The 21,385-nt window shown below is 42.9% G+C and overlaps 1 protein-coding gene across 2 annotated transcripts; it reads right to left on the bottom strand.

Moving 5' to 3' along the window:
• Window positions 1-657: 657 nt before the first annotated feature.
• Window positions 658-19,047, bottom strand: ASB9 (ankyrin repeat and SOCS box containing 9). Of its 2 annotated transcripts, XM_083852205.1 has the most exons (9): window positions 18,631-19,047; window positions 18,362-18,537; window positions 10,357-10,436; window positions 9,480-9,587; window positions 7,973-8,123; window positions 7,277-7,411; window positions 5,740-5,931; window positions 3,310-3,474; window positions 658-2,212 (listed from the first exon to the last, which is right to left on the bottom strand). In XM_083852205.1, the coding sequence occupies exons 2-8, from the start codon at window positions 18,453-18,455 to the stop codon at window positions 3,350-3,352; spliced, it is 885 nt and encodes a 294-aa protein (XP_083708331.1). In that variant the 5' UTR covers window positions 18,456-18,537; window positions 18,631-19,047; the 3' UTR covers window positions 658-2,212; window positions 3,310-3,349. The 2 variants fall into 2 exon arrangements, with proteins under 2 accessions (XP_083708331.1, XP_083708330.1); XM_083852204.1 differs by having other exon boundaries at window positions 18,362-19,045.
• Window positions 19,048-21,385: the final 2,338 nt, after the last annotated feature.

The raw sequence follows: 21,385 nt of genomic DNA, 5'->3' as shown, positions 1-21,385 counted from the left end.
GTCTTCACTGCACACTCCCTTCAGGTATTTATAGACATGGGTGAGATCCCCCCGAGCCTCCTCTTCTCCAGGCTGAGCAGTCCCAGCTCTCTCCGCCTCTTCTCACAGGAGAGGTGCTCCAGTCCCTTCATCATCTTGGTGGCTCTCTATCAGATTCTTTCCAGCACGCCCATGTTTCTCTTCTGCTGGGGAGCCTGGAACTGGACACAGTACTTCAGGTGCAGCCTCACCAGAGCTGAGTAGAGGGGAATGATTACCTGTCTTGGCCTACTGGTGACATGTTGCCTAATGCAGCCAAGAATACTGCTAGCCTTCTTAGTGGTAAGGGCACATTGCTGTGTCACATTCAACTTGGTGTCCTCCTGGGTCTTCTTCTGCAGAGCTGCTTTCAGGCAGGGTGCCCCCCAGCATGCGCTGGTGGTTGGGGTTTTTCCTAACCAGGTGCAGGACTTTGCACTTCTTCTTGCTGAACTTCATGAGATTTTTGTCAGCCCACCTCTCCAGGCTGTCAGGGTCCCCCTGGCTGGCTGCACAGCCCTCTGCTGTACCAGCCACTCCCCCCAGTTTCATGTCATCTGCTAATTTACTAAATTATCAAATATTGCACAAAATCAGTGCTATCATTTAAAAAAAAAAAAAAAAGGAAGAAAATGGAAACAGATTATAAACCATTTATTTTTTGAGCTGATATCCTATACAACTGTTCATTGATATTCACTAAACTGCCAGCAAAATAACAGCAAAGAATCTGATAAAATATATTCATAACAATCTTTCAAATCCTGCAATTACATTTGGTTTCAAATAGACAAAAATGTCTAAATCTCACCTATATTTAGCTTATTTGGTTTGCATCTTGTACAACTTTTGCAGTTTATAAATGGACATGTGTTGATGCATAAAGATATACTTTACCAGTGTTGATCACAATTTTTATTAAAATAAATAAGCAAATATATTGAGATGATACAAATGAAGCATAGAGAATTCATCCTAATTTTACATGATCTGAGGGATTCAAGTCAAGCTTTGAAATTTCCAAATGAAAAGCAATCTAGAAACAATGATCTCACCACCTTCTCTGAGCAATATTCTCCTTGTATTGCTCTGGTAAACCCATTGAGTGATGCTACAAAATAAGATGCTTAAAGGTAAATAATGCAAATAGCAGGTAAAAAAAGAAAATCTTCATCTAAAATAAAATAAGCTGGATTTTCAACTTTCAGATGCGTGACCAAAACAGGCATTCTTCACACTTCACTTTCATCTTCAAAAAGTTAAGCACTGGGTTAGCTGTCTGTTCCCTGCCTGTTCAACGGAGATTCAGATTATGCAAGATAGTGATTTTAAAAGGATCTACCCATACAAGACACCTTTCAATCAGCATATGAAGACAAATGTCTATTTTTTTCCCCCAGCAGGAAAGAAAGAGTATAGATGGCCATCTTAAACCAGCCAGTGATTTTTTATATGGCTCAGATAACATGTGATGAATTGGGTTAAATCAGTGAAGATGTCTAGACGTCCATATCCCATAAAAAGGAATTGTAAGGACCTGACTGTACTTCTCATTTTGTCCCAATAGGGTACAATTTAGTGTCCCACAAACTAAAGGAACTGCTCCTGCTGTGTTTGGTCAGCACAACAATTAAACTCTTATACCGGAGGACACCTGCAGCCAGTAGTTGTGTTGTCCAGCTGAGTATCTGAACTGTTCTTTACAACAAATACAAGTACCCAGGTGTAGCCTTTGGTCCCTCCTCTCGTACTTCTCATAAGCAAAAGGAAGGCTGGCTCTGTGCACACACGCACACCAGCAAACACCAGAACTGTGTGTGTATTTGAAGGCTGCTGCTGTCTCCGCTAACACGAGATGAGGACTGTCTGTATCTCATTGCTGATGATTTCACCGCAGTTTGTGCACACCGAGCTCACTCTTGCAAGAGTCTTCATAGCTAAGTGAAGAAGAAAAGGATCTCCAAAATCACCCAAGTGCTTGGCCTGCCCCTCTGGCACACGTGCTGGTTGGCACTAACCCTGCAGGTGCACAGTGGTCCAGAGATGGAGGTAGGATGAGGCTGGTGGCGGAAGAACTAGACCTTCATCATCCTCAGTCTCATGCCTGTTGGATAGCCAGTATTCCCATGGGAGCATCCAGGAGAGCACAGAGTGATTGTAACTGCACTTTGGTTTGTGGCAGCAGGACAGCTTTCTGGGAGGGAAAGAAAAACAGCCACTATTGAAATTTAGCTGGAGGAAATATTCATTTTTATGACCTCAGTGGAATAAGAACTGCATACATAATGTGCATTTGAGAGTCTTATACACTGCACCTGCAACTCAGCAATGGAGAGAGGGGCAGAAATTATCTATTGTACTTTTAATTTGGAATGGACTTTAATTTCACTATTTATATTGTTCATTTTATAACCACTCATTAGAGGTCCTTTTATTATTACTGTCATACAAAATGCTATGAATGAGGTAGAAACTTTTCAAGAAAACAAATTATCTTACTCTCAAGATGTTCTTTTTTCTTGGGTGTGAAGGGAGATAGAAGCTCTTGTTTATCAGATGCATGCTGAGAAATACTTAGGAAATGTCACTGAATACTCAGGGCAGAAAGGGGGAGTGTTTAATGCCTGCAAGTGATAGCCTGTTAGCCTGTGCCCTTGAAAAATAATATGCTACAAGGAAAATGTGTGTAATAGTGAGGTGGGGCTCCCTTATGTCTCAGAGCAACAGGAATAAGTGATATAAATGGATGATTAAAAACATTTCCTCCATTATTACCGCACTGTGGGGAGCTGCCAGCAGGAGTGACTTACTTGCTGTCATGGCAGAAATGTGCATTTCAGATCCTGGTCTAAATGCAGATGATTGGTGGTTGGTGCTTATCTATCTGCAGCATGATATACATAGAAAATAAATAACACCTGCCAGAGGGCCTTGCTTGCTTTGAAAGTAGGTTCAGCTGGGTTCCCTTTCCTTACCCTACAGTGGTGTGGATGCAGCCCTCACATCTGTAAGCCCTGCTTACACAGAAAAAGTGCAGCTATCCTTAGAGTTTAATGCACACAAAATGCTGTTCCTGCTGGGCTGGGATATGAATTTTCTTGGTAAGGTGTTGTCAGCCGTTATCTCCTTTTCAAGTTACTGGTTTGCTGGGGGTGGCGGCTGGGAGGACTCAGCAAGTTGGTTGTTCCCATCCTTCCTGGACTGAGGGCTCTACTAGAAACCAACAGCTATCATAAATTAACACTGCAGGTATTGGCAACACTACTGATGGGAAGTCTTTCCTCAACAAACCTTGCTGTGTTATTAAGGCACCACTTTGAACTCGAAAGGCTTAAACATGGAGAAGGAAACGTTTCAGCTCATCTGGGAGGAGAAGACCAGTTATTTTCTGGTGCTGCTTATGTCCAAAGCACCTCCTGATGGACAGGCGGCATAAATGCATCAAGGACAGCGGCCCTGCAGAGAGAGCCAGGAGAGAGGTTACACACATGACGTTATCATGCCAAGATCCACCATCGATATTCAGCCCCCCAACGCACTTGGCAGTGAAAGCCAGACTGATGTCTACCAAAGAACATCAGCCTGCCTGTGATACAGTTCAAGCCTCATCACTCTCTGTCATTACACAGACATAATTAGTATTAACAGCATCATTCCCTTCTCGGTCACACAAGTGTGAAGCAGCTTGTGCTAAGAAGAGATGATCGATGCTTCCTTCCAAGTCCTTCCACCCAGACCTTTACTGAGATCCAAGTTTGCAGTCCACTGCTTCCTTGAGACTTATTTCATAACAGTGGCAAACACATAGCAAAAGAAAAACTATATAATCCTTAATTTAAACCTTCCAATTAACCAGTCCCATGATGATAAATACAATTCCTGCTGAAGAATCTGTAGTGCCTTTTTTTTTTTTTTAATTTATGTAAGTATAATGGCATTAAAGGCTTATTTGGGAGGTGTACCCTTTCTATGAAAGGTAGATCCTGTGCAGCGCTTTTACTGCAGCTCCCACTACCATCCAGCCCCCCAGCCTGTCATTTGCATGGCCATGTGCCACATGCAGGGTGACCAGCACCAAGGGCAGTGAGGGAACTTTCAGGAGGCAGACAAGAAGGGCAGATACAGGCAGGCAGTGAGCAAAGACAAGGGAGACTCAGACAGGAGTGGGAAGGAGATAAGAGGAAATGGTGTAGAAAGCAAGAGGGAGCTGGGAGGGAACGGTGTAGGTGCTTAGGTGCTACCAGCGATGCCTGTCTGCGTGGTGGACAAGGTGGTAGTGAGCAGAGGAGCTGAAGTGTCAGCACTGGTGGAGGAGTGAAGTGTGGTACAGAGGGAACGAGTACGGCAACAGAAATAGCAAGTGCAAGTGAACTCTTCAAAACTACATTGCAAATTTGCATTGTTAGCTAGCCTTGAGCTTTGCACATTGGACCCTCGCTGCAATGCCAGCAGGGTACGTGGTAGTGTGGGTGATGATGCTGTGGGGCTGTGAGCCTCGCAAGGTGACTCTGAACCCACAGCACATTTCCAAACCTGCACGTGAGGCCAGAGGGTGCAACGTGTGCAGCCCTCTCACGTGTTGCAGCCATTCAGCCAGCCAAAGGAATCAGACATAAGCTGCTGATCGGGCATGACCCTATTCAGGAAAAGGAATGCTGGAGAACAGCAGAAAACACCAGTCAGTCGTAAAATGCCCCTCAGGCATTCATCGCTTCTGATTTCAGTTGCTGAATTACACTTAGAAAAGATCCTTACAGCCCAAGCTGCCAGCTCAGCTGCATAAGAGTTTCTCATGCCAGCTCCACAGGGTGTGCCTGAAATATATATATATATTTTTTTTATCTCAAATAAACAGGACACATGTGGTACCATGGGAGTCATGAGTCTAATGCAGCAGGGACTTGAGCTTGAAAAGATCACCACTCTGTGCATCATAGATTAGGCTGAGAAACCAAATATCTGCTGCACATAACATAACATACACAGCTCAGGTTTTTTCACGCTATTATTTTCATATTACTGTTCAATGCAGGGCCTGATTCATCGCTTTATTGCCAGTTTTACCTTGGTGTAAATCTGTTTATGACAACAATCACATCAATATTAACTGGCATAATAGAATTGTGGACCACACCATCAGTAACTTGTTTAAAACAATCAAAATCCAGATTATTTAGCAATGTGTATAGCTTACTGACTGAATGAGAACAGCTAAAGTAGAACATAAGTACTCCAACAAGCAGACACTAGAGATTTTATTCTAGTTTTCCTCAAGAATAGTAAGTAAAATTTCTCTCCATAATTCACCGAAGTATTCATAACCAATAAAATAAAATGGTCTGGAAACTATTTCACTTACAGCTGCAAAATAATCACTTCCTAAGGGGCAAGCCTACAGCTTGATACTACTGGATTATTCAAGCACATCATTTTGGCCTTTAAAGGCAAACAAAAAAGACAAACAAAAACTAGTATATATATATTTATTTTATCATTCTTTTTTAGTTTTCCTTAATCACCACAAAACAACAGCTAACACAGAGTCTATTGTTTTAAATATATTTTTGCATCTACACAAGGTTTTGGCCCAAAAATGAAAATAAAGACCAATAAACTAGAAGATCTGTGTAGCTATATGTATATATATATATACATATATATACATATATATCCCCCCAGTATCACATTCATTAAGTGAACAAAACAAGCGCTAAAGGGCACCTTCTTTCTGCAGGAACAATCGACCCAAAGGGCTTCCAGGTGGAACCAGCTCCATCGGCCTCTTGCTTTTGGCGTTCTTTGCCCAAATGTCTGCTCCAAAGTCAATCAGCAGCATCACCAGCTCCTCACTGCAACTCCTGGCGGCTGCGTGCAGTGGGGATTCCAGGCCCTGGCCGCTGTTCACATTTGCTCCTGAATATGAAGAGATGACAATGAATAATGACTACAGCATAACCTCTTTCCATTTCCTGCTGCTATTTCTCTGAATAATCTCTAAAGACTGTAGTGTCCACCTAGATATGGACTTCTGTGCTTTAGGGCTTGGTCCCACAGTTTGCACGTACACGACTTGTGCTGTTTGGGAAGCTAGTGGAGTCGTGACCAAGAAAATTATCCCAGAAAACCAGTGCACGAGGAAGTCTTTCATCCACAGCCCAGCCCACAGACCCTCCTGAAACAGGGCAAAGATATAGTTCCACCTATGGCCCACCTTGCTCCCCACCCCAGCAAACCATTCCCTTAAAATACATGCAGTATTTCAATCTGCTCTATACCAGAGGCTTAAACTGGTGGGATTTCCAAGCTCTGAGTTACCCAATGTGCTGGGGGAAAAAACACGAGGATGGAAAATTCTAGAGGCCCTTGACAGAGTAGAGTGTAAGTACTCTCTGATTCCCAAGTGCTCCCAATCTGTTATCCTGGGCTAATGGTTCATAAAACACAAGGATGAGCTGCAGAACTAATTCCAAACTATTTATAACATTTTTAAAGTACACATTCCTGTACGTAGAGAACAGAAAAAAAAAGAAAAGAAAAACAATAGACAAAAATGTATATTTAGATTGTGTTTGATTTCTTAAAACAAAAATCACTGTGATATATAAAACATAAGGTCATTCAAGTGTCATTATTTGCTTGTTTGTTTTTCAAGGGAGTTTTGTTGGTCCATCTTTTTTGTATGAGCTATGTGGTTACGTTAGGTTATATGGTTCCTTTGGTTAGAAGAGATGAACTACCGTAGATAACTAAAAATGACCTTGACCCCAAGAGCTTAGATTTGCAACTAGGTTTGTTTGAGGCAAAGAATACAATACTGAATGTTTTTACTCTGTGTTGGAAATGTTGCAGACTTTTTATGAACTTAGTGAGAATTAAAATGTTTGCAAAAATAGTATGTAAAAGTCATTGAATCATTTCTTTTGGATAAAGAGAAAGGAACAAAGAAGGAAGTTTCTTCCTATCCTCTTCAAACACTACAGCAGCACATACATGGACATCAGAAAAGATGTTGTCCTAGGCACCACTGGCAGCGTGAAATCCAGGATCACCCATCATTTTGCTGGGAGCTGTAAAGCTCAGTTCCTGTGTCATGAATGTCCTGTCTTACACTGCTACCCTGTTTATCCAGGGCTGCCACTGAGAGCAAAACATCTCCAGGTCCAAAAGCAGGTACCGCTCTCAATCTTTGATGCAAAGAGAATCCAATGATGGATGCTACAGGAAAGGAAAGAACACCACCCTTTATTTTCCTTTTTACCTGACTCAAGCAGCTTCCTGGCACAGTTGACTTGCTGGTTCTCACAAGCTACATAAAGCGGAGTACCCAGATGTTTGATGTTATAATCTATGTTCACCCCATGGGACGCGAGGATCTCGACACATTGCACATGACCTTAAAAGGGATAAAGGCAGAGTCAACTCACAGAGACCGAGCATTTTGCAGCAGTCCAAATTTTCTGTTGCAGCAGTGTAATTTGGCAAAGACTCACTCTTTTGTCAAGAGGTGATAGGGTAATACTTTCATCCACTCCCCTAATCCAGTGTTTTTAACCATGAAACAAGAACTGCAAATCCACAGTTAGAAAACAGGCTAAAGCCCCCGCATTTTATCTGACTCATTTCAGATATCTACTGAAGATGAGATGAATCATGTCATATTTCTCTCCACTGCTCTTGAAGATGGCCAGACGACTCTCACAGATGTCTACATCTAAAACAGCTGATTTGGACAATGCATCCCCCGCCAGGTGTCACCACATGAACCCAGAGGACCCAAGAGCTGAGCTGAGCAGCTCTTGATGAGCACCACGACTGGGAGGAACTGCACCATGACGAGAGCAAGTAGGGAGGAATAACTCATGGCCTAAATCACAAAAAGGATCTTCTATATCTCTTTTCCACTTCATCTAGCTGCTAGCAACTTGTAAAACAGTGCTGACACCCACGGGGTTACCTCTCTTAGCAGCTTCATGGATGGGGGATGCTAAGTCACAGGGCGGGTGCAGGCTGGCTCCGTGTTGCAGCAGTAAATTCAAGCAAGCCACACTGCCGCTGACACAGGCACTGAACAACGGAGTGTGCCAGTCAACAGTCACTCCATTCACCTGGGAAAAGAAAAGACAAAACAACTCACAAGTAAGCTTTTTGTTTGTTTCAGAATAGCTGAGATTTGCCCTCAACAGAAAACAGGGTTTTCAATAATTTTTATTTTATTCTTGGCAAAAACTGCCTACTGCTCCTGAGGATTAAAACCTTGTATTAAAACAAACATTAAACAAATCTATAAAAATCTCACCTCCAAGTGTTTCCTCCTGCAAAAAAAAAATGTTTAGCTGGTGCTGCTACAAGATCTCTTGGGAGTTATTGAGACATGCATGCCCATTTCTCAGTTACCTCAGCTGAAATTCACCTGCCTATTGCCCTGTCCTAAACCGTCCATTTTTAGCTAAAAGTGTGCAGCCCGTTTTAATATATTTTTTTTAACTGAAGAGTAATATATGTACAATGAGTTAATTTTCTTATTCACTATAAATTTCACCATTACCTTGAAAAGTAGAGGCCATGAGACACATTCATTTAATCACTTTACTTTGCATATATCCCCATTTCCTCACATAGTATCATCATCTGATCTTTTGACTATTACACCTCTACTTAAGACTCTACATATTGATGCCAACAGGATTACTGTGTGCAAAATATAGAACATGCGCTTGATTTTTACAAGATTATAAACCATTTGCAGGAGGAACTTCCGAGTTATTCTTTCAGTAAATTGTGAAAATATCGCACCTTGATCTAAAAAAAAAAACAAAAATAGTTGCTGTTTATAGTTGCTCTTTTGGGATTGCTTTGTTAAGAATTATTTTTATAACATAGGTACTTTAGGATGAAATAAGTACAGAATGTAAATAGTGAAACTGTACACCATCTAGAAAGGGTCCAGAGGAGGCCCACAATGATCAGAAGGATGGTGCACCTCTTCAGTGAAGAAAGGCTGAGATGGCTGGGGCTGTTCAGCCTGGGGAAAAGAAGACTCCAGGGAAATCTCACTGCGGCCTTTCAGTACTTGAAAGGGACTTATAAGAAAGATGGAGAGACATTTTACCAGAGCCTGTAGTGATAGGACAAGGGGTAGTGGCTTTAAACTAAAAGAGGGAAGATTTAGATTGGATATAAGGAGGAAATTCTTCCCTCAGAGTGTGGTGAGGCACTGGCACAGGTTGCCCAGAGAAGCTGTGGATGCCCCATCCCTGGAGGTGCTCAAGGCCAGGCTGGATGGGGCTTTGGGCAGCCTGGTCTGGTGGGAGGTGTCCCTGCCCATGGCAGGGGGCTGGAACTGGATGGTCTTTAAGGTCCCTTCTAACCCAAACCATTCTGTGATCCTGTGATCTAGCAATACTTTGTCATTATAAAACATACTAACACTGGAGACAGTGACCTGCCCATGGTGTACTTACCTTAGCACCATGTTTTAATAGGACACTGGCACAAGCAGCATGACCACCTAGGCAGGCTTCATGGAGGGGAGACACCTGGTCTGTTGTAACAAGATTAACATCACTCCCCTGAAGAAATAATAGAAAATATCATTACAAGCAACTGCAAAACAAACAAACAAAAAACACCAACAAGAGCAAAAACAAAAAACACCACCCTTTTTCAATGATCCTGAAATTTTTATTTAATCACAGTTTCCTCAACAGCCTGGAGTTACTCATCTCATCTCAATTGGTAAGCAAGGAAAGAGGCTGTGCAGCTTCAGCTGGAATAGGTACAGTCAGAGCATACTAAAGGTTATGCCTTCCACCCACTGCTAATCAATGCAGAAACCTGCAGGCAGGGGACTGTCCAATGGAACAATACAGATACCCTTATAGCAGAAACCACTGGCTTGATTCTACCACAGGATCTTTTCTTTCTAGCAGCCTTGGTGCTCCAGAAGTTTAAGCTGGAAGAGTTTCCAATAACTCTCCACAGGCTAAATCCAAGAGTTTTGAGGGAATGGAGCAGTGAGGTTCAGAAATTGCTTCTCTCCAGCTGTGGCCTTTTGCAGGGGGGACTGGGGCCCCCAGTACCCTCAGGCATTGATGGCATCTGATGGCAGATCAGAATGGCATCAGAAACAGGATGTTTCTACACGTCTTTGGCTCAGTGCACAGAGCTTGTGCAAGGCAAGGAACCGTTTGTTTAAAAAAAAAAATGCATTACAGGCAGACCTCACTGCATTCTGGTCAAAACAGTTTTCTCACCCTGGATGTTTCACCGTGAAACTCAAACTGCATTCAGCAACCATACAAACCCATCAGAGATCATATCAACCTAGCAGAGGGATACCTGGCTGATGAGTTTCTTTAGAGTAAGCAGGCGCCCACGGATAGAGGCATCATGTAAAGGAGACCAGTCTGAAACAAAGTCTGTGTAAAGAGAAAGACAGGAAAAAGGTTAACAGCTCCATGGACTGTTTCTTTTGTGTACTTTACTTCAACTGCATGACCCCAGTAAACCTCTCTTCTTCTAATTTATTACTTGAACTGCCAAGCTTTTCTTGGAGCAGCCACAGGGAGGGAGTGAAAAAACAGGATGGGTTCGCTCTGGGTGTGTTTTTAATTCATCCCGTGTTAGCGCTGAGCAGCTGCGTTCCCATCCAGAGGATAAGAGAGTGATTTACAGAACACCACCTTGTTCTGACTGAGCTTGTGCCTGGCTTTGAATGATTTCCAGTGACTTTGTTTTCACAAGCTCATTACATTTTACCAATTAGCTCTAAAGGAGTATGTTTTGAAAAGGGTACAGCTGCTTAGTCATTCACCCCTGGTCAGAGATGGGCTAGAGTCAATAATAGGTAACTAGAGAAGGTACCAAAGTACGAGGAGATAAGTTGTGTTACCTGTTGATTTTGTCTCTGTTTTGTGTCTGCTGTTAGCCTGTGCAGTGGTGCATTTTAAGTAACGTCTGTACTCTGCATAATGGAAACCATAAAAAGGCAGGTATGGAGGGAAGCTCAAAGAAAGGGTCTGCCTTAGCTTTTAGTTTTAACATTTAGTGGAGGAAGGAAAGCACACAGGATTAGCCAAAGTAGACTTGGTGGAAAACACTATTTCCAGAAAGTTGTTTATTTTATATTTAATTTTTTATTTTATTTTTATTTTAAGAAAGAGATCGGATTTCATCTTAAGAACATGTGGAGAGAGTAATTTGCTGCTTTGCCTCCCTAGTGCAAGAAAAAAGAGCAAAAGCATGTGGACTTGCAAGGGGACCTGCTCACAGATGTTGAAGCAAATGAGACTCCTCGAATGTGTGGAAACCCCCAAGGCACGGAGGGAGCACATACTGAGACACAAGTAGCTCCCAGGGGATGGGACAGGATGCCTGCTGCATGGCAGTAAGGACACAATCCTAGGCCAAGAAGGGAGAAATTTTACCCAAGGAGGTCATAAAGAAACTCTACTACTGTGATAAACACATTGATATTTAAAGTGCCTGTATAAAGCAAACAGATTCATATTTGTTCTCGTTAGGTCTTAATGTAAAAGATTGACTTAATGTCACTTTGTTGGGTGACTTAAGAGGCACAAAAGGTCTGCATCAGAAACAGAGTTTTAATTCCTGTTTCCAAGTAACTTGATATTTAGAAAATGATGTTCAGAAAAATACCACATGCCAAAAATAACTATTGCAAATGAGTCAGCATAGTTATAGTTGGATGAGGGAGGTGTAGGAGGGCACCCATTTGGTTAAATTTGGTATCAAACCTGTCAAGTCACGTAGAGTGTTTTTTAGAAAGATTTATTGTCCAGGCAAAAGCATTATTTGATGCATTTTACAAGATATACCTACCTTTCCTCAATTACCCTGTGGGGTCTGAGGAAATACTGCCAACAACTTTACACTTCATTTCCCTAGTTGCTGTATCTGTTGTTTATTTCAATATAGTGAAACAAACTAGTTTAGTACTGAGGACTACTCAAATATTAACAGAGGGTCTCTTTAGTATTACATATTTATGGCTCAGAGCCAGCTGATATGGCTATATATATATATATATATATATGGCTCAGGGCCACACTAATCTCTCTGGGCGAGATTTACTTCCTTCAGTATTCATTATCTCAAAACTCAGTGTCTGTTCTATGTTAATGGCCCAGGTACCCCTGAGAAGGAAGAAAAGCATTTCCAGATGGTATTTCACCCATTTTCTTTTACAAACGCATTTTGCTGCTCTCTGGCGATGTCCCTCTCTCCTTCCACTAACTACAGAGAGAATCCCAATGACCATCTTAGGCAAGTTGCTGAGGTTTTCAGGGACTAGACCTCTGTGAATTATTATGTGAGTGGAATAGGATACTTAACAGTGAAAAGTCTGCTTACATCTACAAACCCAACAAAATACTGTAATTTCTTAAATAACTTTCACAGATTAGTTGATGACGTCAGTGCTTATGCAAGGTCTGTATATCCTGCTTTGTCTCAAGTATAAGCACATGTGGGAGCTCTGAATCCCTCACAGCTGATGTCCTGCCCTATCTGGCTAGGCCACAGTGTGCCAGGATGGGGTGATCTGTCACCTACCCTGTCGGGCTATTGCTGTCTCACCTCCCAGAGTGCTCAATAAGGGACAACAGATTTAAACAAGATAAGATCTACTATAACAAGACTTCTATTGTCTTTGGGTTTGAAATATTCTGCACTAAATAAATTGTGACTGAAGGTGTTTGTATCTGAAATGTGTTGTCTCTACTACACACAAAAGACCTTCACCTACATAGCTATGTTAGGCAGGAGTGTGACCTTCTGCTGTTATAATGGCCACAAAAAGGCCTGCTATAGATTTAGGTATTATTGCAAGAATCCTTTATACTTGTAGAGCATATTTTCCTAGAGTTATTCGTATAAGCAAAAGCTTATTTCTACTTCTGCTGCACACCATTTTTAAGCCACTAGATGCTCATATTAATGTTTATCTGCATAGCACAGTTTGGCAAATACATGCATATTGCATTTGACTGTCTATGAACTATGGCTCATTGATGGATTAAACATGGGTAAATTTTAGTGTTTCCATTCTTGGGCACCCAAAAACTGTGACTCATCATAAAAGGCAACAATTCAAACATTCAAAATAATACAAGTAACAATTCAAATTTACAGCAGTCACACATATATGACAGAGAGGGAGAGAAGCCCTTGTGACAGTTCTTAAATGAATGAAGAAAAAATCTACAGGGGCAGTCAAGGCTTAATCTTCTCTCAAGATAACCCTTCCCTAACAGCGCTCCAGCACACTCCTGGCTGATAGGACAATCTCAGTGACATCCTGGAAATAACCTCAGGACAGGTATGAAGCCCAAAGGTGGATGAGTTGTGAGCAAATTAAAAAAAAAAAAAAAGGGCCTTTAGGAAAATAGGTCCCTTCAAGGATGGTCACACAAAAAAATTGATTAAGGATTTTCACCATTTCTCCTTATTCCCCTGTCTCTAGTTATGACTGCCACATAGTTAAGAGAAGGGAAAGGGGGAGGGGTTGTACAAAACAGTAGGTAATTCATTGTTTTATGCTAGGCTTACATTTAAATTGTCAAAGACAACACTGGGTGCTCCTTGGGGTCAGAAAAGAGATTTATTTTGGGTCTACTGGAGACTGACCACAGCTGGAGACAGGACACAGACCTAGCAGATGGATCTCCTATTACTCTGTCAGTATGTCCTGCTCATGGGTGCAGTTAAAACCTATAAGCTTTGAAATCTGTAGAAGAGATGCTTGGAAAGAAGGCTGGGAGTGACCATCAGCCCTGCAGCTGTGCCTCTTCCAAGCCTGGGGCAGAGTCTCCTTCCTGTGCTCACCAGGGGGTCTTTTTAAAAAAGAAAAAACTGTTTTGACTCTTTCTCCTGCTCTTGATATGTATTTATTACAGCTGTGGGGTTTGGGTCTTTTCCTACAAATCATAAGTTTGTTGCCAGAGAACGGGGAAAGTGTTTGGTGACCATGTCTACAGACTAGGTGTTCGGTGGACACTGAAAATCACTATCTATTCCATGACTGTGAGATACTGTCAGAGAGTGTGCAGACTTTATAGCGCTAGATAAAGAGATCCAGCAGGAATACTCAGCATTGAGCCAGTCCTCAACCCATGTCCAATTCTGAGCTTCAAGCCTTTTTGTAGATTAGTCCAGCCAACTCCAAAACAATACTCAGACACAGATCAGGGAAGAACTTTGTATCAGAGAAGATTCCCAAAGGTACCTGTAGAAAAAGCTGAGCCAGTTTTGGCTCTTCACTCTACACAAGCCTTCCTCAACCGTACTATCCCAACAGGCTTTGTATACACAAGCATCCTTCCTGCCATGCTCAAAATCATGCAACACATTGACGCAGCGTCATGTTATGAAAACACCATTCCGTTGGGCTGCAACATGACCCTGATATTTTATCAGAGACTTTGAACTGGAAAAATATACAGAAAATAATATGAATGTCTCAGAGAAATCAGAGCCCAGCAGTGTGGATGTAGCCAGTCTTCTCTTGAGGGGACAAGCCTTAAGCAAATGAAAATGTGAAGGCAGGTCAGCCTGAACCATTTGGTCTCAAAAACAGAAATGGCCCCAGTCTCTTTTATTTAGCAGCATAGAAACAGACAACTAGACTCCATGAGTCAAGAGGTCTTTTCAAGCCTTATGTTCCTATCACTGTGAGAGCTGAAAGGAAAAAAAAAATAAGAAACTGAGAAACAATCCAGAATTCATGGGCACAGATTCAGCAACTCAGTTGTGATCCATACTGTGAGGATCCTCAATATTAGGAAGCCAAAGGAAGAGATGTAACCCCAATACAGCTTTACAAGCGGTACTGAGAGCATGAAATGAACAGAGGAATGACCTCTGGAAGTCCAGGTACTGTATATTAATTAGCTTTCAAAGAGAATTATATTCTTTGTCAATGTCATCATTTGAGCACTTCCTGCCTCCTTCTACATCCCATGGGCTGTGTTCCACAATAACCATGTGTTTGCAGTAAGTTTACAAACATTTTTTGGCTTTAACAAATGGACAGCTATTTCCAGAAGCTATGATTCTGTTCTCATAAGGATATGTCATCTCCTAAGGATAGCCAAACCATGGTACAATTATTAAACCACAGTATTATTAATTGACTAAAATAGCTTTTATTCAAAAGTCGTGAGTATCAAATGACACTTGTTAAATTACATTCAACTGTGTAAAGTTAAATATTTATTTTTCTAGGGTGCAAAGCTGTAAAGAATCTCTGTTTTCGTTGTCCACCTCAGGAATGGCAGGCACAGTGCATTGTGGTGCACTGAGATTACTGTCCCACATTTCCCTGTGCTTTGTCAACAACCCTCACCATGCTGTTTTAAGCAGTCCTGTGAGAAGACCCAAATCAGCATTGATAAGAGCAAGTGAAAGCCAGCCCCCAGAAACATCACTAAGACCCTTGATTCTGCGAAGCTTTTTGAAATGAGGGTAGTAGTACACCCTCAAACCTTCATCTCGCTCCCAGTATGTTGAACCAAGCTCAGTTCTAACAGGCATCCACTCCAGTGGTATTGCCTATGTCATGCTGTCTTTCTTATTGATCCTGCCACTGTTACCACTGGATGTGTAGCCAATGCCATTGTGTAACCAACACCATTGCCAGATCTGCATGTGTTGCAAGGGAACCGTGTTTACAAGTTATGCTAAAAATCTAGACTGAAGAACAAGTTTTCTGAGTTGTGCTTGATCACTTTCTGCCCAAAAAAAATACAGGCAGAATTTTGTATGAACTACCAAGACGATATATCAACATGTCATTATTTTGATGACAATAAAGGAGGTGGATGGTCATGTCGCCATATCCACATGCAGCCTTTATCCATTCAGTGCTTTCTTGAGAAAAGGCAGGTTTCCACTGAGACTCTAAACCAGAGCTAGACCAGACCATAGTCATCCATGAACTGGCCATTAGCTTGTCATTTTATAAACTCTTAACATCAGATTAGAAGAGTGACTAGAAGAATGTCAAAGATAAGCGTCAGTGAAAAATAAAATGAGGTATGTGCAAAGACGTCCTAAACCTCTGAGAGAGGCTGAGGCCTTTATCCTAAATGGAAATGAAGGCCTCAGGTAGCTTTAAGCCAGTCTTGGATACATTGGGCAGAGGGGGTCTAAGGGCCTGTAGGGTGCCTGGCATCAGTACAGCATCAGTAATATAAATGATCGCTGTTTTCACCACGTATAGGCATCTGATTAAAGCCTTAGGAATTGCCAAAGTGAACTGACCATGGATTTCTTAAATCCTCAAATAGCATTGTTTAGGAAAGTACTCCAAATATTTTGCCCACTGAGCTGTCCATGGAGGAACAAGGCCATTGTACGCAGGTGGTGAAGTTGTGTTTGCTGCATGTACCACCACAGCAATGTGGATTTCTGATTGCCAAAAATGCATACAGCTGCTCTCTCATGGAGGAATGAGCCTGTTTATCCAAATTTGAAACGTACCCACACCTTAATCCACAGGCAAGCTGAGTCAGGCCTCAAGGCTTTCAGCCTCTAGACATCCAAAACCCACTGGTTTTCCTTGGCGTTGGGCCATCCAGTTCCCCTTTCACCACTAAAAACCCAGGGCAACCCAGAGGTTACATGACACCTCTGGTCTTCCTTGATTGCTCTGCCTCCACCTGGGCCCCCGAGCTGGCAGAGCATGTATGGGGGGAGCCTTATACACGTAAGCACACGAACATCCAAGCCCTGACAGCAGCCTGGGGACAACAGAGCCTTCACAGCAGCCTTCTAGGAGAGCATTCATTTCTGATGGTGGCTGAAAGTATCTTTCTGCAGCCTCTGATCATGAGGAGGGTGTCATGCACTCAGTGCCCTTCCCAAGGCTGGTTCCCTTTCATGGTGCACTCACACAGTGCAGCTCACAAGGGGCTCTGAAATCCTTTCAGCTGAGGTATGCTCTTGCATACACATAAGCCTATGGCATTATGTATAACAGTACCACAAATGGTATTTTTCATATTAAAAAGCTTTCACCTAATGTTTGTGATACATGTTGCCAAATACAATCCTGCTGTAAGTCACCAGCATAGCTTATTGATGCTGCTAAGGACCAGGCAAACACAAGAGGAACACACCGAGCTCCAGCATCCAAGGGACTGAGCCACCCATGTGCAACAGTGCTGCCTGTGGGCTGCCTCCACCCAGCCTCCATTTTGGCAGAGCTCACCTCCAGTGCAGATCGGGTTTGGTTCACACCGTTAACAACATCGCCATCCCTTCCGTCCCACCCAGCCTCAGTGTGTACACACACAAACACGAGGAGCATCAGACAACACAGCCAACATACTGATCATTTTTGTATCATAGCTTGCCTCTGTATATTTTTTAGTGTCCTGTTTTTCTATTTGGTAAGAATGGAAGTGTCTTGAATAGCCCAGGAAAAGAGGATGGATGGTACGAAGTTGTGTTATATTAATTTATCTCCCTATTCCTTCTTCTTTGCCCGTGAACAGAAGGAGAAGTGTCTCAGAAAACAGGGCTACAGGGAACACATCCAGCTAAACTGTTATGTGAGGTTAAATTACTTATCTTTTGTCACCATGTCATATTTTCAATGGCCCTGGGCCAGACAACAGAGCAATGACCAGAGTGAGGCCATTTGGTAATAAATAACTGAATAACTGCTCACTAGTGACCACAACAACATTGGTCACAGCTGACCACAATGCCCTGGCAGTACTGGAAGAACCCACTAGGGCTGGTGGCCTGGCCTGTGCAAGAGCACTTGGGTCTGCACATTGGAAAGAATAAAGGGGGAAGGAGGAAGGGGTGAAGAAATAAAAAATAAAAAAATAAAAAAAAAGGAAAAAGAAAGTAAAAGAAAAATTAAGAAAAATGAAAAGAAGAGGCAGAAGTGACAGAGGGAAGGTAGGATGAAGCAAAGAAAAAAAAAAAAAAAAAGGAAAGGAAAGAAAAAGAAAAGAGGAACTGAGCCAAAGCTGAGCTTCCAGCCAGCAGCAATCTAAATTCAACATGCCACATTGCAACTCCTTTTTCAGTTTGCTGTAGTTCAAGTACTGCATTTGTTTCCGCTTGCACAAACTGCACTGCAGAATCAGACACTCTTTTACATGATGCACAGGGGGGAAAATAAAAATCAGTGCCAAATATGAATAGCTTATGAAAATCTCTTCTGAAGTACAAGGGCATTATGTGGGACAGGCTGTGGACCTGCGCTGGAAGCGGGACGTCAGGAGGAGCACACAGCCACAGCCTGACCCTGTCCTCTCCGTCTGCTGGCAGAGGCAAGGGCAAGTGGCGAGGCAGGAGCGTTACTTACCCCTCATCAGCAGCAACGATGGAGACGTTGCAGACACCTGGCCCCCGGCTGCTTGTGATTTACTGGCATTTTGACTTGTTCCCTCATCATCCATCTCAGCCTTGTCTGCCCAGTTTCTGTTTTCTCACTTCAGCGTTGCTCTTGAGGGTTCAAATTCCATCGTCCTCGGCGAGCCCCTGCACGCGTGAGTGATCTGTTGAGCAGACTGCCTGTGCACCACTCCAACAAACCTCGCAGCGGGCTGGGACTCGGTGCAGAAACTCAAGTACCTGGGATGGGGTTTAGGGAAACACCTCCCCGGCTCCACTGGTAGGCAGCCAGCAATCAGGCAGACCACACTGCACGAAGCGAGAGATGTGCCTGATGTCATATCCTCCGCAACCCTGCACCCAATCGGGGCGCCGGCCGGCTGTTTTTATCAGGAAGGAAATCCTTGGTTTGCCAAAAAAACAAGAGAGAAAGAGCCAGTTCAACTAGTTGAGCAAACTCTGCCTGCGGGGGATTTGCAAAGAAAACCCAGAGAGACACTGGTGAGATCCGCACCACTCCCAAGCGAGCGGCTTGCGGGCAGCCGTGCCTCGCTCCGCTCTGCAGGCTGCCCCGTGGTGTGTGAGCCCACCCTCCCGTCGGAGCAGCCCACCGCCCTGCTTGAGCAAGGAGCGAGGCACTGAATTCCTTCCACGCGGCGGTGGTCGACGCATGCTGTACGGATATTGAAACCACATGTTCGCGGGGCTGCGCTTTCCACTGGAAGCCCTTTATTGTCTCCATGGCATGGAGAGTGCAGCACTGAGCGGGCTGATTTCCTTCCCCCTGTTTCAGTCTGGTCACAGTCACACCAGGAGTTTCATATCCAAGCGCTGTCCTTTTATTTTTAAGCAATTTCTCAGTCTAAAACCAAAATTGCAAACCTAGTCATGAACAAATAGCAGCAGATTTTCCAGAGCACCTCCACCTCGTTTCTCTAGGTCTGTCTGCAAAAATCCTGACCTCGCAGATTATCTCTGCGTACTTTTTTCTTTCCCAGCGAGTATAAGTTACAAGTGCAAACTCCTTTTGCTGTCCCTGAATATCTGTTCATTCATGCATAAAAGCAAGTAGGCAGAATTTCCACATAAAAATCTCACCCATGTAAATAAAAATTGTCCACTAGAGCAGAGTTTGCATGTGTGTATTTGAAGATACAGAGCTGCTAATCCAAATCCTAACTAGGCTGATCCCAAACAGCAGGGTTTCATTTTCAACCCATGCAAGAGATTTGGATTCTTTTTTTTCCCCATACCTTAAAAAAAAAAAAAAAATATTTAAAGACACAAAGAGCAGCTGAAGTTCACCCACAAACCCTGCCAGCAGGGAGGCTGTGAAGGCAACCTGGGCACATGCTGGTACAGAACTGCTGATAAAACATGGATAGGGGAAAGGTTTGCCCCTTCCACGGCTGTTCCTGCCGGATGCCCTCCTGGCATCTGAGTTTGGCAACACATTCTGGATGCAAACTTACACTTTGGGTTGACTGGAAATTAAATTTATGTCAGCCATTGAAATTACAGCATTAAAATGTTGTTGGAAAAAAATGCATATATCTAAGTGGAAAAAATGTTTATATATAGGGTTTGATGATTAATATGTTAAATGAGGAATGGAAAAACAATTTTTCTCTTTAGTACTGCTTAAGTGTAGTGGCTAGATTGCTATATCTTATGTTTAATCATTTATTTAGCAGTATTAGCAAACATGTCAGCAATGCTACTGCTAAAATGGATCGGCATTTTTGTCCAAATATGCAATGATGTGGCTTGTAAGTGAAGAAGCATTATCTAAGATCTTTAAATTCAACACTAGTAAGAAGGGGCCTACAAGACAGAAATCTCTTAGTTGCTAGTCATCCATGGACAGGAAGACTTTGGCCATTTGATCCTTTGATCAAGAGACCTGCTGACTGTTAGGGTAATCATTTGAATCATATGGTATTAATTGCACATATTTTGGTCATGTTTTGTTATATATGTCTCGACAGAGGAGCTGCAGACTGCTCTTCCTTGAAGCTGATAATGTTGCAGAGAGCATCTAACACTCTACAGCTTTCCCCAGGAGGGTGGGAAGCCTCTAACTATTCCTGTCTCCATCACCCTCTTTGAAAGGGAGGCCACTGAGATCCCCACAACAGGCTGGTAGTCCACAGACACTTTACTCTAATCTGTTGGTGTCCTGGTCCATATGTATTTGTATCTCATGGAGTAGAAAGTCACAGGCGTCACAAAAGGAGCTCCTGGTTTGATCACACTTGTCTTCTGACAGCACCAAAGAGGCAGAGACCTGGGCAAAACCACGTGAGCAGGATTCAGTTAGTGGATCTTAGTGGAGTTAGGGCAGTTCAAGGGTAGCCCAGCACAGGTCCATAAATACTTTTCTCTCTGTGAAAATGCAAATTCCTGACTCTCCACACCCTGTCCTGTGTGGTGTCTCACCACAGTCTCTCTCCAGCACATGCACACCTTCTCCCCAGAGTATTAGTTTCTGTTTGGCCAGATTTTCTGTGTCACATACATTAAGGCTGGTACTTTTTACACTTGTGAGGAGTCTAGTTTTGAATTCTGCTAAACGAGTTTGTAATAGAGGCATAATGAATTAGCAACACCGAGAACAGAGTGAAAAACAAAGAAACACTGTTTTTCTTCCCAATTGCAAAACTGCATTCCTTTCCCTTTGCTGTGGTGTTCTCCACCATTGTATGGGCAACCAGGAAATCAGCATGTGAGGTTCCTAAAAAGACAAATTAGACATACCATTATCTCCCAACATTGAAGCCATATTGATTATGCTTATGTTGGCAACCATGCATGGGTCACTGGAGCTCTGGAGAGTTTCAGAGGGAGGGTTCAAGCCCTGAAATTCTGCTGTATTGGGAGCTCAAGCTCTCCTTCATTACATTTGGATGTGTGAGGCATGCTCAGAGTGTAGCCACCTTCTCTGCTGACCAAGAATTGTGCTCCTCCAGATTACACTGTAGATGCCCTTATGCTG

This window comes from Anser anser (assembly GCF_964211835.1).
Source record: "Anser anser genome assembly, chromosome: 1".
Classification (NCBI taxonomy): domain Eukaryota; kingdom Metazoa; phylum Chordata; class Aves; order Anseriformes; family Anatidae; genus Anser; species Anser anser.
The sequence above is the reverse complement of the archived record's forward strand: the minus strand, read 5'-3'. Positions and strand labels throughout refer to the sequence as shown.

Bases quoted from the DNA above. Each gene is read 5' to 3' on its own strand.
- ASB9 (XM_083852205.1), bottom strand. From the start codon at position 18,455: ATGGATGATGAGGGAACAAGTCAAAATGCCAGTAAATCACAAGCAGCC. The intron at 10,437-18,361 runs GTAAGTAACGCT...CTCTTTACACAG, and splicing joins ATCGTTGCTGCTGATGAGGG to ACTTTGTTTCAGACTGGTCT. The intron at 5,932-7,276 runs GTAAAAAGGAAA...CTTCATATTCAG, and splicing joins CAGGAAGCTGCTTGAGTCAG to GAGCAAATGTGAACAGCGGC.